We start from the raw sequence: 23,649 nt of genomic DNA on the forward strand, positions 1-23,649 counted from the left end.
ATATACTCTTCTAATTGTTACATATTGTTTCTATAATATGTGAGGAACACTTGTTCCCTTGTTGTTATTTAGTATCCAGTGGAGAGGTATTTAAAACTACAGAAATGTAAAAAATAAAGTAAAATACAGAAGACTTTCTGTGTCCCTAGTTTAGAATGGTGGATTTTCCTTCTATGGGTTTTAATGGATCCATCAATAAAATAAATCGAAGATGACAGAGTTCCAGAAAAAAAATGAAATTTCTAAATAATATAAATATAGCTATATGACAACGTATAGATTAACTCTGTCTTTACCATTTGCCAAATCTTATTGCCAATAATCACTGCAACCCAAATTGAATGCTTTGTTTCCTAAAAAGTCATGGCCACAGATGTTTGTTTCCCAAATAATATGATGCCTTGCTCAAAGAAAACAAAGCTAAATCATCTTATAATCTGACGCTTGTCTATAATTTAATATATGTTAAAAAAGGAAAAATAGAATAAGATGAAAACAGAGAGGGTGGCAAACCATAAGAGACTCTTAACTCTAGGAAACAAACTGAGTGTTGCTAGAGGAGAGGTGGGGGATGATGGGGTAACTGGGTGATGGGTAGTAAGGAGGGCACTTGATGTAATGAGCACTGGGTGTAATATGCAACTGATGATCACTAAATTCCACCCCTGAAACTAATAATACACTATATGGTAACCAAATTGAATTTAAATATTTTTTTAAAGGATAAATATAAATATTTTCCCTAACCTGTTTTTTAGAGGCAGTTTTCCTAAAAAGGTGTGGGTACAACTCATTTAGGGTTAAGGGAACTGGGATATACAAGCAAATGGAAAGACATGTATTTTATAAAGACAATAAACATTACAGTTTGACTGGAACACAGAGTACATTTTGAGGGCATACTGCAAAATGAAAGAAGAAAAAAGCAGGTGTGATTACAAGTATATCTAAAATAATGCATGTTGGAATTTAACTGTTTTAAGTGTTTATGTTGTGCTCACTAAAGAAACTAAAAATATGTTAAATTTACTTTTATGATACGAATAGCAACTAGCAATCTATTGAATTTTTAAGTTCATATATTTGTACAATTTTTTGCTTAAAACTTGGGATAATTATAACTAGGAATGTTTTCAAGAGACTTGGAAAAGAGAATAAGCTCACAAGTCCCAGCAATAAAGCAAGGCTTAATTTAAATATTCTCCTAAATTATTCAATTAATGAAATACCTCACAGATACTTGTAAACAAAATTGTTTAAATAATATGTCTTCATTTGAATTTTGATCAGAAGGCAACAAGGTTTTACTGCATCAGTGTTTCAATAAATTAAACACGTATAGAAAGTTTATAACGAAAAATCATATAAACATTGATTATCATTTTGGTGAGGCATCAGTTGGTAATAATATGGCATCAATAGTTTAATTCATACTTGAGTGGGAAATTTAAAAACAGATGTAAATACTATGGAAAAGTGCTGCCAGTGACTATTATAAACACTATAATTTAGTTGTTATTTAATATGATCTTGTTATTCTCAGATCTCACCATCTAAAATGTCAGGAAAAAAGAAAGTGATTTACATTGCAGTTGGAGAAAATTAGGTAAAAAGATAAAATATATAGGGTTTTATTCCAGTTAAGAAATTAATAGCAATAAGCCAAAAAATTCTGGGAATTCCTCCCTGGAGATGTTTAAGAGCAAGATAAATGTCCATCTGCCTAGAATTGTTTTAGTGTGGCTTGCCTGGAGGAAGAGGAGTAAGATCTGCTAATTTGCAAAATTTTCACAGCATCAAATTCATACTGTCAAGATGCTGCCTTGAGTGTTTTTAGCCAATCCACAAGATTAGAGTAAGTGCTTCCAGTGAAAATCTTCTGATAACTAGAATGTGCTCCGAATAAGGCCTGAATGTGGTAAATCCAATAAACCTGTTACAGTGCATCAGATGGGGCATTTAGACAGCTCTATACAAAATATCATCGTGTTGTAGTAACGCAGCTAAAGAACATATTTCTTCTGTCTAGACTTCGTTTCTCTCTCTTTTTTTTTTTTTAAGATTTTATTTATTTATTTGACAGAGAGAGACAGTCAGACAGACACAAGCAGGGGTAGTGGGAGAGGAAGAAGCAGGCTTCCAGCGGAGAAGCCTGATGTGGGGCTTGATCTCACAACGCAGGGATCACGCCCTGAGCCGAAGGCAGACGCTTAATGACTGAGCCACCCAGGCGCCCCATCTTTTTTCTCTTTTCTTCTCTGAATGAATTGGTACAGTACCCATCCACCATGCAGGATTATCCAAATTGTAAATGCATACAGTAGAATGATAAATAGGACAGAGTACTGCACCTCTCCTTCCCATGCCAAATATTAATAATGTTAATACTAATATTTATGGACTTTTATTGAGTTGTTACTTGATGACTGATAGTTACCTTTAATAATAATATGAATTAAAATTTACCCTCAATTCTGACATATTTTACCAGGCATCTTCTTAACTTTTAATGGTAAAACTAATCTTCATACAAAGCCCCATGAAACTATCTTTTTTTTTTGGAACAATGTAGTTTGAACTATTTCCAATTATAGAAACATGCATTTCTATAAAATTTTAGCTATGATCCTAATTAATTAATTAATTAAATAAACCTATAAATGCAATGTGGTATTTCAATATTGCTCTCAAAGCCTTTGACATTGTTATGTGGAAGGCAGTGAGAATAGTGGAAATCAATTCTAACTTTGTATTGATTCTTTAATAGATTCTAACTTCCTCAATCCACCCTTGTCTGCTGTGACTCACCAACACATAACATGAATCAACATCCTTGAAGATTCCTTTAGATTTTCTTTCAGGAACTCTCTCCTACAATTCCCTGATGACCTCAAGCCATATTTTTTTTTTTTAAAGATTTTATTTATTCATTGGCCAGAGATAGAGACAGACAGTGAGAGAGGGAACACAAGCAGGGGGAGTGGGAGAGGAAGAAGCAGGCTCACAGCAGAGGAGCCTGATGTGGGGCTCGATCCCACAATGCCAGGATCACACCCTGAGCCGAAGGCAGACGCCCAGCCGCTGTGCCACCCAGGCGCCCCTCAAGCCATATTTTTTATCTTTCTTTTGTCAGCACCTATAGCATGTAATATCTTGTTTATAAGTCAGGGTCTGGTGTATATTTAGTACATTCTGCTGTATTTTCTTTTCCCACTTATTAGCCCTATGTCCAACTGACCCACACTAGATACGGATCTACCCTAACCACGCCCAATATTGCAAACTACTTCATGTTCTACTTTCCGAAGTCTTTACTACACCTTTTTAAGGGCTAACTTCTAGTGATTGATTAGTGAGTACTTACAGAATGAAATAATACACTCCATTTCATAGCATTTTACCAAAGGGCCTTTCACATATCTTCCTTCCCTAATAACCACATCAAACCCAAGCAATTATCATATCCATTTTACAGAAGTGCAACTAAGACTCAATGGAGTTTACTAATTTGTTATGTCTACAGATCCAGTAAGCAGCGAGATTCCAACACTCCAGTCCTAAACTCATCTCCCTGTATACATATTAACTGCCTTTAAATTTGGAGGGAAAATGATGCATGTGGGGGAAGAAAAAGATTTTCAGAATACTGCTAAATCAATATCGCATTCTTCATTGCACACTGGTTAGCATCTCACTTTTCTTTTTATTTCTAAACTTCTAAAATCACAGTCTTTAAGGATAAATGAAGAGGACATAAGGAGGAATTCCATCATGACTGATATCCTATTCTCAAATGTATCCTTCAATATGGAAGATGGGTTACTTATAGACTTGGATTCCCTGAATATCTTTACTAAGGAGATTAAAAGCCACCTGTTTTAAGGATTTAGAGATAATACTATTGTAAGATTGCAAGTGGCGCTCCCAGAGGGTGGTCAACTATAGCCATGACTATCCTTTTAATGTACATACAGGCAACCTGAGTGGGTGCTGTATTGGGATCTTCATATAGTTCTGACCAGACATAGTATACAAAGGTAGTTTTGAACACCTTACATCTCAGAATCTACCTGAAGACCTCCTCAAACCCTAGCAAGAGACGATTAAAAAGAAAGCAAAGCAAATCCTCTTAACATACAAACATTCATGAAAACCTAGGGCCAGAATTTCAATGGTCTACACATTAATATCTAGGAGTCTATATTTTTCTGTCTTTACCTGTACATTTAGAAGGTACAAATTTAACACAAAAATATTCACACTGAGGAGAAGATGCAGAGGCCAAAACTTTATAAACAGTCATCCTCTTTGATGACGGAAAACATCTGTCTCACTCTTCCTACTGGAGAAATAATGTATCCCACCATGGGGAATGCTGAATATAAGTTAATTCTTAAAAAGTGCCTGCGCTGTTTATCACTAGCTAAGAAATATTGAATTCCTGATAGTTAATCTCAGCACACAGAGGCTTTTTCCCCCCTACATTCCAAAGTAAAGGAAAAGCTAAGGACAACACTTTACGTCCTAGCATTTGCAGTCAATCAAAAACAATCATTTTCAAAGGCTTATGTAGTATTTTAGAATTTATAAAGATACATATTGACAAAATTAGGATTGTCACTGAAAACTTAAATCTGATATGTATCTACAATGCAATAGGCACTTGCAAAAAAACCCACTTCTATACAAGACACTAAAGAATTCAGAAACATGGGTTTCCTTTACTTCATGCTTTTTTTTTTTTTAAAGAGGGCTATACATATATTCTTTCATAAAGATACAAGGGGAAAATATGTAAGAGAAATAGTCACACAAAGGGAAAGACATAATTTTCTCATTCTCACACTTTTGGCATGTAATGAAAACAGCAATCTAAAAGTGATTAAAAAAAAAAAAAGCTATAGCTCCAGGCTCCAGGCATACCTAACAAGAAAATATTATGTACTCTTTCTAGAAAAAAAATAGTTTGTATTCTGCGTTTCCAATAAACAATGATAACAACAGAAAAGGGAGTTATTGATGTACATTGACAGTAAAAATGAAGAAAATATGCTGTAAATAACTTTTAATCAAATCATTTCTTGAGATTTCCCAAGACTAATCACAAAGCTTGAAGAATGAGTTTGATAACAATTTCAGATGCAAGATACCTTTTACATGAGAATTTCTCCAGATAGCTTGTGAAAACAATTTAAGACTTATTGTTACAAGCTCTCCTAAGCAAGCATAAAGATAAATAGGCCTTTCACTTTTTTTCTGACACATTATTCAATATAAATTTAACGTTGAAAATAGATAACTTTAAAACAACAATATAAATTAGAAAAAAAAATACTTACAGATTTTTAATGTCAACTGCCCCACGGAAAGCCTTCCTTGGAATTGCCTGAATTTGGTTTTCACTGAGATCACTAAAAATGACGAAGAAGGAAAAGGTCGAGTTATAAAATAGCATTTAAGTATTATTTGAATCAATGTGTTTGACAAATGATAAAACACCTCTTAAAAAAGCTGAAAAAATCGTACCAGGATCGTAATTAAATCCATATCATTAGATGCAATTTCTAATCCAAATAATTTACATTTAAAATATAGATTAAAAGGCTGAAGTAAGTGGTTTTTTGAAGTACTTGTCCAGATCTTTAATTTCATAATAAATTATAAAATATGATTCTCTTAAATTTGAGTTGATTCAATTCTGTGTTATAAACTATTTCTTTAAAAACCAAAAAAACCAAAAAAATAATAAATAAAACAAATAGTAAATTGTCCCTAACTCAATTTCAAAGGGTCCTGGAGTTTTAGTACTTGATATTTCTCCAACATCACTGGCATAACTTACAAAGTATATAGGAAAGAAGTCCATTAAAATGGACCAGAGAAGAGCAGCCAAAAACTGATAAAACCTGGGCAGCATGATTAAGTTTTCACAGCGCTTTAAGTAATCTTGAAAATGGAACATGGCAGTACCAGCCCAACAATAAAACCAACAGTTCTTGCATGAAATATTAACAGCAAGTTGATTTAAAACCTTCTTTAAATAATTATATTAAAACCATAAACACAGACTGTCTATATTTGCATTTTAATTTAATTGAGAAATACATTTTAATCAAGGGGGGAAAAAGCACTCTTTCAGTTGGAATGAGAAGTTTGTAAAAATCACTCATCTCATGAAATGCATCGTTATTTTTCCCTCAGAGTTCAGATGCAATTCAATGAGCTCACATAGTATTAGCCTTAACAAGTAGGATATAAATATACATGCAGGAAATGTAACTGAAAACAGAAAAATGCTCATCTAATTTTAAGTCACGCTACCACACAGCAGAAAGTTGAAATATCAAATAAATAAATTATTACAGTTACAATGATGGTGCTAAAATTATCTTTAAAATTCTAAGATAGCTGATGCTCATTAAGAAAAATGAAACTACTAACCCCGGGTGCAGAGCTGATGAAAACAGAGCCATTTTCCAATGATGTGGAGGCGTATGGGACGGATTCATCCACATCCTCTCCCCTAATGCTTACGACCAGAGCTTGTTGTTCACATACTTGTGGCCACGCCATAGAGATAATTGGCAGATAGAGAGATTTAGTGTGTGGTCCTGACCTCATTAGCACCAAGTTTTAAACAACTGAGATTTGCGTTCATATCTCAATATCCGCAACGTCCAAATAAAAAAAATGTTCGCTAAGCAATTTTTAAAGAAATGAATGTTAGTCTATTTAAGGAGTAAAGGTCTTTAGGGGGAAAAAAGCAAAACACACAAATTTTATTTCAAACAGTAAATTTACAATATGTGCTTATGTAGGAGTTAAGGCAGTCATCCATTTCCTAAGTGCTATAGCTCCGTTTCTGCTTTCAATAGTTTGAGTATATCCCTAAGAGTAATAAAACTTCATTTCCTTAAAAATTGCTTATTTCTCCAGCTTGTCATAGATTCAGACTGACTTCCTTCCCTTAATTACATCAGGTTAAGAATGTTTAACAGTGTATATTTAACAGTCTTGATGCTGGAAAAACTGTTGAAAGGAGGCTACCGAGCAAGGAGAAAGTAAAGAAAAACACTGGAAAAAAGAAAAATCAGAACGTAATAAGAAATGAGGAGGGAAAAAACGTTGAACCCAAGCAAATCTGAATCGTCAATGTTCCATGAAAACCAACAGTGGTGTTGTTAATGCTGTGTCTCTGTCAATTCGGTGTTTTCTCATCACTTCTGTTTCTCTATTTCTCCTAAGACAAAGACTGCCTTGGAGGCTGTAGGTGAATAAAAATGGCAGAGCTGTTGTCTTCAGATCTTGCCAGCTTTCCAGGCTCTGCAGTCTTCCCATCCAGCTGGCTGGGGCCATTACATTCGCCACCTACAGTCTCAGTCCTGCTTAGTCTCTAGTCACAGTTTTTCCTAGGGTCCTGTTCTTAATGGGGAGATGGTGGGTGGGGGGAAAGTCAGAGGGATGATATTAGGTGGTTCATAGACATATCACTGAAGAAAGTGAAATGCACAGTCAGAAGACCATTCCTTCTAAAATGGATTTTAGTAGAAGCTTCTGAGTTCCATAGGCAGAATTCTAGGACATGGAAGAGTTTTAAATTGCTAACACTTACCAATCTTTTCTTTTTATGAAAGAATGAGAAACTGTCAACTTTCAATCTCAGAGCCTCAGCCCAGGTCAATGGTTTATATGTGGCTGCCCTCCCCCCAACTACACTGCTTCCCAGACTAGCTTACAGGGTCTCTGCATTTGTGTCCAGTCCACCAGAGCAGGCAACTTCAGTTAAGTGGACCATGTTCATCGATGACAAGAGAAAGAAATTTAACATATTTTCAGTGCCTATGGTATACAATAGTTAATTTTTTAGAAGTAATATATTACCAAATATGAACTGTATTTCCTTTAATCCCCGTAACCATCCTACCAAGTAGGTTTAACATTATCCTGGTTTTATAGGAAAGGGAATTAAGCTTCAGAAATGTAAGGTATTATTGCTAAACAATGAGGCGAACTGTTTAAGTAAATGTATAAGAAATGCAGATAAATACTGAGTCAGGATTTGAGGAATTCTGAAGATGATACAAGGGACTACTTAATCTCAATATGTCCTTCCTGTGCCCCAGAACTTAAAAGGGTTTTTCCTTAACTTATCGTAGCCTCTGGTTTATGTCCTTTGCAAAATGATGGATTGGGCTATGTTAGAACAATGACTCATATTTTCTATATATAATCAGGGGGATGTTACCAGTTATTTCAATCCAACATATATTCATTTAAAATGTACTACATGCAAGGTATTGGCTGATGTTGCAGGATTACTGGGCTGGGGTAAAGCCCATTTCCTGGCTTCGAGAATTTTCAAATCCAGTAAAGAAGATAAGCAAGTAGCCAAAAAGAAGGCCAATTGAGAGATTTAAACAAATTATCATGAGTCTACAAAAGCAAGACAGCACACTAAGAAAAAAGGTAATGTGAATGCGTAAGGCAATGTAAAGGCGATCGAGCAGAGGACAGCACTTCTACTGAAATAAACGGCACAAGTGAAATATAGAGGGGGAAAAACAGAACTTTTTATGAGAGTAGGCTTTGGTCTGATTTGCTTAGAACGTACAACATCTACAGTGGAGTAATAGGAGAGTAGGTCAGAAGGTTAAGTCAAAGGTGTAATGACTGAATTTTTTGGTACCATTTGAGAAGTGCATTTGAGCACACAATGGTGGAGAGGGAAGGGTGGTAGACAGGAGCAGGACAGAGGCTGTACTTCAGATAAACTAAACTGGCAATAGGATTTAGGATGAATACGTGGAGTCAAAGACCTGAGTCTGGAAGACCAGATACAAGACTTCTGTGATAGTCAGGGAAAGGGTAGTGAGAGCATCAAGCAATGTAACAACCAACAATATATCACTTGCTTACCATGGCCCAGTAATGCAGCATCTCCCACTCTATAGATAGAAAAGGTGGAGAAGATTAACAGCGATATCAGGGATGCATGAAAAACCAAAATGCAGAAGTGGATTGTATGTGGATATGGATTTGGCAAGGGAGAGAAAGGAGACAGAAGTTACTCTGAACTTAGTTCAAAGGTAGTGTTAATAAAATTGGGAAATCAGAAGAGCCATTTGCAATGCCCATTATGAGTTTGGTTTTGGAAGTTCTTCAATCCACTTAGAAAGATGTGATATAATATATCACATAGTTTGGTGACAACAAAGACAGTACATGCTAAGTAAAACATGTGCAGTAGCTGAGAAAGGTGCTCTAGAACATCAAAGAAGTAAGTCACTGGAGGTTAGATGGATTCAGGCCACTTTCAAAACAGAATGGGATTATTTTTGAACTTTGATGAAAATGACAAAGCTCAGTAATTCTCGGCCTTCAGTGTTGGAGAAAGGGATGGTAGGGAGTGGTTGGCAGGAATCCAAGGAGAGAGCCAGCATGTCAAAGGAATTAACAGCATAGACTGCAGACCTAGATGATGTGAGATTGACTATCTGCCATTTATTAACCACACGCCCTACGAAGAACTGCTTACCCTTCTGTGTCTCAGTTTCTTCATCTGCAAATGGAATAATGATAATGCTACTGCATAGGACTATCAGGTGAATTCAATGAGTTCATACGTCTATTTTTTAATTAAAAAATTCTTGAAAGATTTTATTTATTTATAAGAGAGAGAGAGGTCATGAGTGGGGGGAGCGGCAGATGGAGAAGCAGGCTCCATGGTGAGCAGGGAGCCCAACACAGGGCTCAATCCCAGGACCTTGGGATCACTACCTGAGCCGAAGGCAGATGCTTAAACTGACTGAGCCACCAGGAGCCCCAAGTTCATACTCTTAAAATGCTCATTAAAAAATACTCAAAAAGTATCTGCACATAGGAAGCGCCATGGAAGTGTTGGTTACATACATGTTACAACTGTTTTACTCAGAGACTGTTGTGTGCCCCTGAGTGTACTACTTTGTTCCTTGAAGACCACTGAAGGTGATGTGAGACATTTCTGATGGCAGTGTACTGTTCTGTTAACTGCGTGGAATGAGAAAAATGAGTCAGAACTACTGAGTTAGCACGATGGAGCTGCCAAGGGAAGAGTTTGTAATTATATCACTAGGCAGTAGAGTGTAAAAATGTGTTTCAGAGTAGGAAAATGGCTTGATTGGAGTTGATTTTTAGGAAGATTAATCTGGAAATTGAATTTTGGAGCAGGCAAGGACAATTGGCAGAGAACTGGTATTGGACAGTGTTGGTGGAGAGAGACAGTGGGTCTCCAGTTAACTAGAAAATTCTTTTTGGTGAATATTAAGTAATGAACTTGTGAGTTTGGCTCAGGTCCAAATATAAGGTCCTCAATGCAAGTTAAGGTTATTTTCATCTCAGGGGGAGTCTGAAACCACTCAAATTTTCTGAATAAGGAAATAAAATATAAAAGTACAAAAAGTGGAGAAGAAAAATGCAGAAATTGGGGAACTGGGATTGAAGACAAGGAGACTAGTTTGGTTTTATGATATTTTGAACTCAAGTAAATGGAAATAAATGCTATGCTCATAAATTGGAAGAATTAATATTGTTAAAATGTCCTTTTTTTTAAAAGATTTTATTTATTTATTCAGCAGAGATAGAGACAGCCAGCAAGAGAGGGAACACAAGCAGGGGGAGTGGGAGAGGAAGAAACCGGCTCATAGCGGAGGAGCCCGATGTGGGGCTCGATCCCATAACGCCGGGATCACGCCCTGAGCCGAAGGCAGACGCTTAACCGCTGTGCCACCCAGGTGCCCTAAAATGCCCTTTTTAAAAAATATTGTTAAAATATTACTACCCAAAGGAATCTACAGATTCAGTGCAATCCCTACCAAAATTCTAATGCCATTTTTCACAGAAATAGAACAAACCATCCTAAAATTTGTAGGGAACCCCAGAAGATCTGAATAGCCAAAGCAATCTTGAAAATTAAGACGAAACTGGAGGTATCACACTCTTTGAATTCAAATGATATTACAAAGCCATAGTAATCAAAACAATACAGCAGTGGCATAAAAACAGACACATATACTGATGTAACAGAAGAACCTAGAAATAAACCTATACACATATGTCCCATTAATCTATAACAAGGCAGCCAAGAATATACAGTAGGCCAAGGATGGTCTCTTCAATAAATGGTATTGTGAACTGACAGCCACATACAAAAGAATGAATAGTGTCTCCAATCAAGTCCCCTCCTACTATTCTGCACTGCCATAGCCACTGCTAGGATATTCATCACCATTTTGGATGTGAATGACATTCCAAACTCATCTCTGTCTTAATTTATGATCCTTTCCAATGCATCCTCCACACTGGCACCAGTTATATTTCCAAAATTTAAATCATATCAAACCACCTCCTCTTGAAGTCTTCCTCATCTCAGTTAAGGAGCCACCATCCTTACAGTTTTCGGTCCAAAAACTGTGCAGTCTTCGTTGTCATTCCATGTTCTTCCACACCCCGTGTTCAATCCATCAGCAAATCCTCTTGACCCGCTCTTCAAAATAGCTCCACAATCTGACCTACCTGCACCTCTGCTTCCCAGACAAAGCCACCATCCCCTCTTGTCTGGGTGATCTTGCCACATCACTGAGCAAAACTTCACTGATGTCCCATCTCACCACAAGGGAAAGCACAAAGCATCACAAAGGTCAACCAGGCTCCAAAATACACTGGTTGACACGGTCATCTTTGAACTCATCTCTTTCTACTCTTTCCTTATCCACCTTCCTCCAGCCGCACTTCTTGAGTTTCTTGAACTCAACATTCTTTCACTCAGGGGCTCCCCCTAATACTTTTTCTGCCTCTATTTCTACCTCAGAACTTCATTCATGAATTCCATGCTCCCAATTCACCTTTTCTAAAATCATTTTTCCAAACCTCTCAGCTTTTGCATCATCTTTTTTTGTCTTAAGCACCTAGTTCCTATCACCAAAAGATGGAGAGTTAAGAATTGTTCAAGACCCAGAGCAAACGGGACCTCCTTCAACATAGATTTTCTCCAATTATCGAGCTGAGCCTAGTGCCAAGATCTCTGAAACCTATTAGCTATGTGATGCTGTGCAAGGCACTTAGCTTCTTTCTCCATTTGCTCATTTGTAAAATAAGCTAGTATAAATATCTCTTAGAGCCAATCTGCCTGGTCCAAATGACAATATCACTATTAATACAAATTACCATTTAAATAATTAAATATCATTTAATTATTGCATAACTATAAAATATAACTATTATTGGTGAGTCAGTCATTTCCTCTTCTGTGCTCTTTAGGTGACCTGCACACACCTTTATTATAACATTTCAATAATTTCAGTTGAATTTTTTTTCTTAGTTAACTGTCTTCTGCTAGACAATACGATAAATTAAGGCAGGGATTTTAGTTCATTTTGTTTCTACAGAATTCCTGGCATATGACAGGCGTTCAGTAAGCAAAGGTTTGTGTAAAGGATGTAGGGACCGAAAAAGAAGTGCTGAAGAAAAAACTTAACAAAACATGGCAACTTGCTGGATGGATAAGGATAAGAGACAGAGCTTAGTATGTACAAGCCTGTGGCGGCAGCCCTGATAAGTAGCAAAATCTAATGCTGTAGACTCAATGAAGGGAAATCAGGAAATAAAACTGGACTTCTGAGAGGACTTTTAGATATACTGGTATCACAGCAGCGCAAGAGGGGTGAATTCACTGCAATGTTCCACAAAACAATGGACATATGAGACTAGAGCCCAATAAAGAGATCAGAGAAAGAAATACAGATTAGTGAGTCCTTGTGCCATGGCGAGAAGCAAACCGTGCGGTGCATATCTGAATCTCCTCTCTGATGGTATGCACTGACAAATTTGAGATTTGAAGATTACTGTCCCCAAGAAGCAATGGTAAGCGTTCTGTTCTCTCATTCATGCCTTCAAAAGTATTTACCGACAGCATAAAATCTGATATAATCACTGCTTTGTGATAGTTCTTTTTCTTTTATGGTATTTTTTAAAAGACTTATTTATTTGAGAGAGAGAGGGAGAGAGTGCACACAAGCATGGGTGGGAGGGGCGGAGGGAGAAGGAGAGAGAATTTCAAGCAGACTCTATGCTGAGCACAGAGATGGATGCGGAGCTCAATCTCATGACCCTGAGATCATGACCTGAATGGAAACCAAGAGTCGGACACTTAACCGACTGTGCCACCCAGGGGCCCCTATGGTATGTTGTTAACCAACAACTTGACTGCTGCTTCTTAATAAGCAGGGCTGTCTCTTCTACATATTTCCTTTCTCTTCCAGGTCTTACTGTGATCCCATATAGAACAGATTCATTTATCATTGTCAAATGCATGAATGATCTTTTTAAGCTGTTCCTTCACTAAAAATTGTTTTGTTACTGAGAACCTGCAATAACTTCCAGTAATCAGTAACCAAAGCTTTATTGAACATAATGGTAATAATAAATAACTACTTTTCTTCTGATCTCTATTACACTTTGATAACAGTGCTTTCTTACTCTTAATAGAAAGTGTCAAGAGAATTTTTTTACACAACGTACTAACAATTGTAAATCTCAGTAGAAATTTAAGGGTGAAGAGCGTGCACTTTAGAATTGATGAAATAGGTTAATATCCAAAGCTAACATTTATTGGGCAGTTACTAACTGCCAGACAACACACTTTGATTTATTTATTTTTTTCTAAAATCACATCAGGATATACTCTTTTCTTCTCATTTGGAGACAGGGAACTGGGGTTTCCAGGGGTTAGGCAAGTCCCCTGTAGTCATAGAGCCAGTAAGCTACTGGACCTATCTGAACTTGGCTCTGTTGTTCTCCAAATCTCATATGCTTAACCACTACTCTCTTGCCTCATACAGAGGAGGCTTCTGCAGAAGTCTGGCTCTCTGGCATTATGGGTTATCACTCTGGAGCTGTGGCTTCAGTGTGGCTTGAGGATCACCCACAAGAACCCTCTGAAGAGGTTGTTAAAAACCAGACCTCCGAGCTCCACTCCAGAAATACTAGACAGACTCTACGGGAGATAGATGTCCAATAAACTGTGTTTTTAACAAGTCTCCCAGATATCTGTTATGCCCATTGTCTTTGAACCCCATGTTAGTAGCCCACTGGACCATCTCTGATAAATAATATCTTCCAGTTTTTGTTTGGTTTTTAAACATGGTGTTCATTCATGTGCAACCAGTGGGAATGCCAACAGAAAATAAAAAAAGGAGAAGCACCATTAAAACCAAGAATATATATAGTTCTTTGGACGAAGAAGAAAGTTGGATAAGAGAGACCATTTTTTTAATCTTTGTAAAATATACATAATAAAAATCTCACAATCAGGATACTAATCTTGAAAAAAATAAAGAATTCACAATGTAAATAATTTTTACCCTTTCTATTTCTTCTCTTCAAAATAGTATCCATATATTGTTTCTTATTAACATTGATCATTCCAAGTAGTATTTAAGCCACCATTGGGTTACCCATAAACACTTCTATTAAGTGCATTCAAGGAGGACATACCTAATCGGGTAGAGCCATCAGCTAATGACAAGTTCTAAAAGTATACAGCAGCAGCAACAACAGCGAAAACCTCCCTTGTACCTTTTATGAGAAGGACCATTGAGTTAGTAACCCATGTTTTGAGAAAACCTGTTTTTTGTCATACCTAAGCACACAGGTAAAACCACAATGGCCTGAAAACACTTTCAGATACCTAACTTGGCATCCTGGAGGGTGGCTTACTGGGACTGACCTGAAATCAGGTTTGGATAAAAATCCTTAGCTCCACTCCCTAGAACCATGTGACCTGACCATGTGATCTTGGTCAAGTTGCTGAGATCTTCTAAATCATGTTTTATTTTTCTTAACTCTAGAAAAGCATTACTGTGTCGGGGTTATTGCAAGGACTGAACAATCTGATGTAGTCTATGGGAAGGTATGAAGTGTCTTGCCCACAAAGTGCTCACACGTTACTTTCCTTCAGTTCCATTAGCTCAATTCAGTTCACTTCAGAAATTATTTGTTAAAAGTAGACCGTGCTGAGCACACTGCTTGTTCTCAGAAATAAAAGAAAATGATACACATCTGCTCTCGAGAAGCAGGCAGGTAAGGTAATCATCACACTACCGAACTGACAAAAATATCAGTAGGAAAATTTATGAAGTCTCAAAATAGCAAAGGAGGAAATACTCCATTCTGTCAATGCTTGGACTGCTGGGATGGCAGATTACAGTGGAAAGCAAATCAACAAACAACAACAATGAAAGACCTCCGTTATGGCGTTTATGTTTAGGTGTGGATTCATGGAATATTTATGCAGACACAATCTAAATTACATGCATTATTTTCCTATCAAGACTTTGTACGTGTATTTCCCTCTGCCCGTAATATTTACATGTTGTCTTCCATTATTAATCTACTCATCTCTCTGGGGCAGAATTTATTCTCTCTTCTAAAAATTTTCTCTGAAATATCCTAATACTGGAGTAGATTCTCTTTTTTTGTGCTTGTATAACACATTATACTTAACTGATATTCTGGATTATAATTGCTACCTTACTTGTTGACACATCCCAGGAGAGCTGAAAGTTCTCGGAGAACAGATACTGAATAATTCATTGTTACGTCTCCAGTGCCTAATACAGTGCCAGGCTGTGGTCAATAAAGCGTAAATAAAAAACATACAAAACAAAGTAAAACAAGTATTTTACTTGTGGACATTTAGGTTCTCAAGCAAATTACTTATTTAACAGGTACTTGATGTCTTCTTCAGGATATATTTTATGAAAATATCATCTTCCACTGTGGTAAATTAAGACCATGATGTACTACTTACTCTTTGGCTCCCAATGATACGGTAAAATATTGTATGGTAAAATATATTGCTTTTGGTGATCCAAGTACCTTCATGGAGATCAAGAAGATAAAGGTAATAGCAAAGTGAGAATGATTGTGTTCGTGTAAGTAGCACATATTTTAAATGGAAAACAGCCATTGAAAGCCTTTATTCACTCTAAACTATAGTCTTAGTCTCAGCTGATGAGCTTAAAACCCTTTTAATTCTCTCAATACTGGGTGCAGGGGTATGTGTGAGTTTCATACTTTAGTCAATAACCAGAGGTGCTGACTAAGACATAGTCATTTCCTGAACATAACTCCACGTGTCTGCTTTAGGACTTGCACTATTCATCTGCTGAAATGCATCAAAAATGTTCACCTATTTTCTCATCAAATAACTGCAAATATGATAAGAAAGACCAGGCATGGATGCATGCATAATAATGACATGCCTGTGAAAATTAAATAATGAGGTATAACAAGAGTGAGGTGGTACATAAATCAGGAAATGCTTTTCAAAGAGGAGGGTGTGGAGCTGGGTCTTAGGAAATGTGATGGAGATCGTTTGGCAAGAAGAAACCGCAAGTTTTTTCTAAAGAAGAGACCAGCATGGGAAGACAACATGCACAGGTATATTAAGGGTGACATTAATGGGAGTGAATGGTAAGCAGGAGGAATTCTGCTGCCTTTAACAAATAATTAAAAGAGATTGTGTTGGGATTCCAGAACATTCAAATAAGAAGACTGGGAGGCTTTCAGCTAATCTTATTAGCAGTAAGAAACAGGATGAGCAAGGAGTGAAACAAGATGAGATAAAGGCTTCAGAAGTCTGTGCAAGAACAACTACAGCAAAATATCTAATTACTTCACAGCAGCAAGTTTTGGGGCACTTGGGTGGCTCATGGGTTTGTGAGATCAAGCCCAGTGTTGAGCCCCAAATTGAGCCCTATTGTGTCAAATCCCGAGCTCAGCAAGGAGCTGGCTTGAGATTCTCTCCCTCTGCCCCTCCCCCCACACTCTCTTTCATAAATAAATCAACCTTCAAAAAAAATTTTTTAAAAAAAGCAAACTGTGTTGCTTTCTCTCCCTCTGGGTGTTCTTAAATGTATGTTTGTCAAAGAAAAGTCAGTGTGGATGTGTATACTCAATTCTGACTATAAAATCATGTGATCTATATAAAGATAGTCAGTTGAAAAAAAAACACCTACAAATCAAGAACTTATAAGTTAAATTGGCAAACATCAAATCTCAACAAATTATGATCCTCCCAAAAAGGAAAAATTTTGCAATAGACTGTAGCAGCTTTAATTGAGAAATAATGTACATATCAAAACGTCTACTCATTCGAATTATGATTCAGTGGNAACTCTAGAAAAGCATTACTGTGTCGGGGTTATTGCAAGGACTGAACAATCTGATGTAGTCTATGGGAAGGTATGAAGTGTCTTGCCCACAAAGTGCTCACACGTTACTTTCCTTCAGTTCCATTAGCTCAATTCAGTTCACTTCAGAAATTATTTGTTAAAAGTAGACCGTGCTGAGCACACTGCTTGTTCTCAGAAATAAAAGAAAATGATACACATCTGCTCTCGAGAAGCAGGCAGGTAAGGTAATCATCACACTACCGAACTGACAAAAATATCAGTAGGAAAATTTATGAAGTCTCAAAATAGCAAAGGAGGAAATACTGCATTCTGTCATTGCTTGGACTGCTGGGATGGCAGATTACAGTGGAAAGCAAATCAACAAAAAACAACAATGAAAGACCTCCGTTATGGCGTTTATGTTTAGGTGTGGATTCATGGAATATTTATGCAGACACAATCTAAATTACATGCATTATTTTCCTATCAAGACTTTGTACGTGTATTTCCCTCTGCCCGTAATATTTACATGTTGTCTTCCACTTTATTAATCTACTCATCTCTCTGGGGCAGAATTTATTCTCTCTTCTAAAAATTTTCTCTGAAATATCCTAATACTGGAGTAGATTCTCTTTTTTTGTGCTTGTATAACACATTATACTTAACTGATATTCTGGATTATAATTGCTACCTTACTTGTTGACACATCCCAGGAGAGCTGAAAGTTCTCGGAGAACAGATACTGAATAATTCATTGTTACGTCTCCAGTGCCTAATACAGTGCCAGGCTGTGGTCAATAAAGCGTAAATAAAAAACATACAAAACAAAGTAAAACAAGTATTTTACTTGTGGACATTTAGGTTCTCAAGCAAATTACTTATTTAACAGGTACTTGATGTCTTCTTCAGGATATATTTTATGAAAATATCATCTTCCACTGTGGTAAATTAAGACCATGATGTACTACTTACTCTTTGGCTCCCAATGATACGGTAAAATATTGTATGGTAAAATATATTGCTTTTGGTGATCCAAGTACCTTCATGGAGATCAAGAAGATAAAGGTAATAGCAAAGTTAGAATGATTGTGTTCGTCTAAGTAGCACATATTTTAAATGGAAAACAGCCATTGAAAGCCTTTATTCACTCTAAACTATAGTCTTAGTCTCAGCTGATGAGCTTAAAACCCTTTTAATTCTCTCAATACTGGGTGCAGGGGTATGTGTGAGTTTCATACTTTAGTCAATAACCAGAGGTGCTGACTAAGACATAGTCATTTCCTGAACATAACTCCAAGTGTCTGCTTTAGGACTTGCACTATTCATCTGCTGAAATGCATCAAAAATGTTCACCTATTTTCTCATCAAATAACTGCAAATATGATAAGAAAGACCAGGCATGGATGCATGCATAATAATGACATGCCTGTGAAAATTAAATAATGAGGTATAACAAGAGTGAGGTGGTACATAAATCAGGAAATGCTTTTCGAAGAGGAGGGTGTGGAGCTGGGTCTTAGGAAATGTGATGGAGATCGTTTGGCAAGAAGAAACCGCAAGTTTTTTCTAAAGAAGAGACCAGCATGGGAAGACAACATGCACAGGTATATTAAGGGTGACATTAATGGGAGTGAATGGTAAGCAGGAGGAATTCTGCTGCCTTTAACAAATAATTAAAAGAGATTGTGTTGGGATTCCAGAACATTCAAATAAGAAGACTGGGAGGCTTTCAGCTAATCTTATTAGCAGTAAGAAACAGGATGAGCAAGGAGTGAAACAAGATGAGATAAAGGCTTCAGAAGTCTGTGCAAGAACAACTACAGCAAAATATCTAATTACTTCACAGCAGCAAGTTTTGGGGCACTTGGGTGGCTCATGGGTTTGTGAGATCAAGCCCAGTGTTGAGCCCCAAATTGAGCCCTATTGTGTCAAATCCCGAGCTCAGCAAGGAGCTGGCTTGAGATTCTCTCCCTCTGCCCCTCCCCCCACACTCTCTTTCATAAATAAATCAACCTTCAAAAAAAATTTTTTAAAAAAAGCAAACTGTGTTGCTTTCTCTCCCTCTGGGTGTTCTTAAATGTATGTTTGTCAAAGAAAAGTCAGTGTGGATGTGTATACTCAATTCTGACTATAAAATCATGTGATCTATATAAAGATAGTCAGTTGAAAAAAAAACACCTACAAATCAAGAACTTATAAGTTAAATTGGCAAACATCAAATCTCAACAAATTATGATCCTCCCAAAAAGGAAAAATTTTGCAATAGACTGTAGCAGCTTTAATTGAGAAATAATGTACATATCAAAACGTCTACTCATTCGAATTATGATTCAGTGGTTTTTAGATTATTTGTGGAGTTGTGTAATAAACATCACAATCTAAAATTAAGAACATTTTTATTACTCTTAAAGAAATCTTTTTTTTTTAAAGATTTTATTTATTTATTTGACAGAGACAGCCAGAGAGAGGGAACACAAGCAGGGGGAGTGGGAAAGGAAGAAGCAGGCTTCCAGCAGAGGAGCCTGATGTGGGGCTAGATCCCACAACGCAGGGATCACGCCCTGAACCGAAGGCAGACGCTTAACGACTGTGCTACCCAGGCGCCCCAGAAATCTTTTTTTTAAGATTTAATTTTTAAGTAATCTCCACATCCAACATGGGACTTGACCTTAAAAGCCCAAGATCAAGAGTTGTTTGCTTTACTGCCTGAGCCAACCAGGTGCCTCGAAACCCTTTACTCATAAGCAGTCATTCATTCCCTTTTCCCTTCCCATGTTGTAGCATGAACCTGAACTTCATTTTCTTATTGTCAAATAGTATGACATTGTATGGATAAACCACTTTTTGTTTACTAATCAGCTGACAGATGCAGTAGGCTTTGTAAGGCAATTTAAAAATCAATAATTACCTTTGCTGGGGACTACTATATTTAGTATACTCTTTGGGTCCTTTCTTCATGACACTTGGCTTAATATTTCTTAATATAACAGGGGCCCGTTTATTGGGTTATGGCCATTAAGGAGTAGCTACTGCTTAAGACTATCTTGAACCCATTCAGATACCACACTTCAAAACTTGTTTGTTTTGGTTCAACTCTCTACATTGGATATAGTGTTCTCCCCCTAATTTTATCTCCATATACCCACAACTATTTTACAATACATGATATTCTTTGGATCATTCTTGCAGAATTTGTATAGACTATGGAAGCAGCTCTCGATTTGTTTTGAGCTTGGGATAAACCTGTTTTCAAAAATGAGAAGAGATGTAACTTCCCATCACTGCTTTCTTTCCACATGTGTATATCCATGTTGACTGATCTAAATGCATATTAAATAATATATAGCATATATAATAAATATATACTTTTTCTATTGTATGATAGAGAAAGAAAGACACACACACAGAGAGCGAAAACAGAGAGACAGAGAGGGAAAGTCTGCCATATGCAAACATGGGAATATAGAAATATATATTAGTTATGTAGATATATTAACTTATATCTCACTAGCTGTAATTTAGGTAGGAAAATTGTTAAATATTATGATCTAAGAAGGTTTTTTTCAGAATTAAATATACCTCAGTGATCTTCAATTTAAAACAATCCCACAGTAAAACCCCTAATGATAATTTTAGACTCTCTGGAGTAGTCTCTAGAAAAAGAACATCTAAAAGGAGGTAAAATGAAAATCACTGTCAAACATGCTTATCCTAAGCACTCCTTATAGATCCTCATTTAATCCTTCTATTCCTAAAAAATAAAGACAACTTTCAAGAGCGTGCTTTTTAAAATCAGAATGCCTTTGCTCCTTACTTTGTTCTAAAGATTTTTAAAAGGTAGAATGTAATCTAATGGTGCTGAAATACTGCATCAGCTTTTAACAAAAGAGCCAATACTGCCATGCTGCTATTTTATTACTCACGACGTATGGTTTCCAGTTGAGTATCCCATTAACCTCAGAGTGCAATGATATCATTTTAATTATATAAATTGAAACAGCAATGTATAATACCTATATCATGTAAAAATGGATTCGCTTTATGTGAAAGTGTCTAAACTATCTTTCGCTATGAAGCAATAAATTTGCTTTTGATGGCAAACCTGCCTGTAAATTTAATTACTGGTAATTTTATTTTCCTCCACGGTTTAACCTCTCTTAGAGTCTGACCAGAAATATCATAAATCTGTACTTCCATGGACTACTTTGGAAACTACTGAGTAATGATAAATGAGTATTTGCCCAGATTTTAACTTAGAGAAGCAAATAAATATAAATGTGGGTGGGAAATGACCATGCCAACCTGTAAAAGTCATCACAGCTTAAATCCCTAATTTGTTAGAAAGTATAGTTTACTTAATGAAACCCTCTTTGTTATAATATATAATCAAATAATACATTTAATGGAAGAGAATTATTTTCATGTGTCTGAAGATCCAAATAGTTGTGTGAGGATAAGAAAAAATGAGTCTCACGGAGGAGAGATGTTTGCATTAGTTCGAAAGAAAGGCTAGTTTATATGTAGTACAGTTTCATGCTACATAGTCAAAGAATCATCTGGTATTGTTGGAATATCTCAAGGGTTGCCCCTCAGGAACTCATATAAAACTGGGGAGAGGGTGGCAGGTGTTCCCCATCAATGATTCTCTCCTTCCTGAGAACTCCCTTCCAGGTAGCTAGCTCTACAGAAAGTAGAAAGGAAGCATGGTTGTGAAGGGCGAAAGTTGGTACGTTTCAATGTTAATTAAATGTGACACGCACCAGGTGAGAACAAACATACATCTCCCCGCGAACGGACAGAAGAGCACGCGCCTGTCTGAGAGCCATACTACTCAAACCAGGCGGTCGAGACCTACACCTAGGCTCCGCCACTTACCGGCTTTGTTATTTGGGCAAGCTGTTCTGCCTCTCTAACCCTTCACCCACTTTATCTGAAAGGTGGGGAAAATAAAATCACCTACCCCCTAAGGTCGTTGCTCGGAAGAGCTGAAATAAAGCTTGTNCAGCGAGAGGGAACACAAGCAGGGGGAGTGGGAAAGGAAGAAGCAGGCTTCCAGCAGAGGAGCCTGATGTGGGGCTCGATCCCACAACGCAGGGATCACGCCCTGAACCGAAGGCAGACGCTTAACGACTGTGCTACCCAGGCGTCCCAGAAATCTTTTTTTTAAGATTTAATTTTTAAGTAATCTCCACATCCAACATGGGACTTGACCTTAAAAGCCCAAGATCAAGAGTTGTTTGCTTTACTGCCTGAGCCAACCAGGTGCCTCGAAACCCTTTACTCATAAGCAGTCATTCATTCCCTTTTCCCTTCCCATGTTGTAGCATGAACCTGAACTTCATTTTCTTATTGTCAAATAGTATGACATTGTATGGATAAACCACTTTTTGTTTACTAATCAGCTGACAGATGCAGTAGGCTTTGTAAGGCAATTTAAAAATCAATAATTACCTTTGCTGGGGACTACTATATTTAGTATACTCTTTGGGTCCTTTCTTCATGACACTTGGCTTAATATTTCTTAATATAACAGGGGCCCGTTTATTGGGTTATGGCCATTAAGGAGTAGCTACTGCTTAAGACTATCTTGAACCCATTCAGATACCACACTTCAAAACTTGTTTGTTTTGGTTCAACTCTCTACATTGGATATAGTGTTCTCCCCCTAATTTTATCTCCATATACCCACAACTATTTTACAATACATGATATTCTTTGGATCATTCTTGCAGAATTTGTATAGACTATGGAAGCAGCTCTCGATTTGTTTTGAGCTTGGGATAAACCTGTTTTCAAAAATGAGAAGAGATGTAACTTCCCATCACTGCTTTCTTTCCNCTTGGGATAAACCTGTTTTCAAAAATGAGAAGAGATGTAACTTCCCATCACTGCTTTCTTTCCACATGTGTATATCCATGTTGACTGATCTAAATGCATATTAAATAATATATAGCATATATAATAAATATATACTTTTTCTATTGTATGATAGAGAAAGAAAGACACACACACAGAGAGAGAAAACAGAGAGACAGAGAGGGAAAGTCTGCCATATGCAAACATGGGAATATAGAAATATATATTAGTTATGTAGATATATTAACTTATATCTCACTAGCTGTAATTTAGGTAGGAAAATTGTTAAATATTATGATCTAAGAAGGTTTTTTTCAGAATTAAATATACCTCAGTGATCTTCAATTTAAAACAATCCCACAGTAAAACCCCTAATGATAATTTTAGACTCTCTGGAGTAGTCTCTAGAAAAAGAACATCTAAAAGGAGGTAAAATGAAAATCACTGTCAAACATGCTTATCCTAAGCACTCCTTATAGATCCTCATTTAATCCTTCTATTCCTAAAAAATAAAGACAACCTTTCAAGAGCGTGCTTTTTAAAATCAGAATGCCTTTGCTCCTTACTTTGTTCTAAAGATTTT

General features: G+C 36.7%; 1 protein-coding gene across 4 annotated transcripts in view; it reads right to left on the reverse strand.

Moving 5' to 3' along the window:
- SLIT2 (slit guidance ligand 2) overlaps positions 1–23,649 on the reverse strand; it is a 310,878-nt gene that overhangs the window by 140,450 nt on the left and 146,779 nt on the right. For all 4 annotated transcript variants that reach the window (XM_011221190.3, XM_002916360.4, XM_019796534.2 and 1 more), the window contains exon 5: positions 5,340–5,411. In XM_011221190.3, coding sequence (XP_011219492.1) covers positions 5,340–5,411 — 72 coding nt within the window. The remainder of the gene's footprint in view (positions 1–5,339; positions 5,412–23,649) is intronic.

This window comes from Ailuropoda melanoleuca, chromosome 11, assembly GCF_002007445.2.
Source record: "Ailuropoda melanoleuca isolate Jingjing chromosome 11, ASM200744v2, whole genome shotgun sequence".
NCBI lineage: Eukaryota > Metazoa > Chordata > Mammalia > Carnivora > Ursidae > Ailuropoda > Ailuropoda melanoleuca.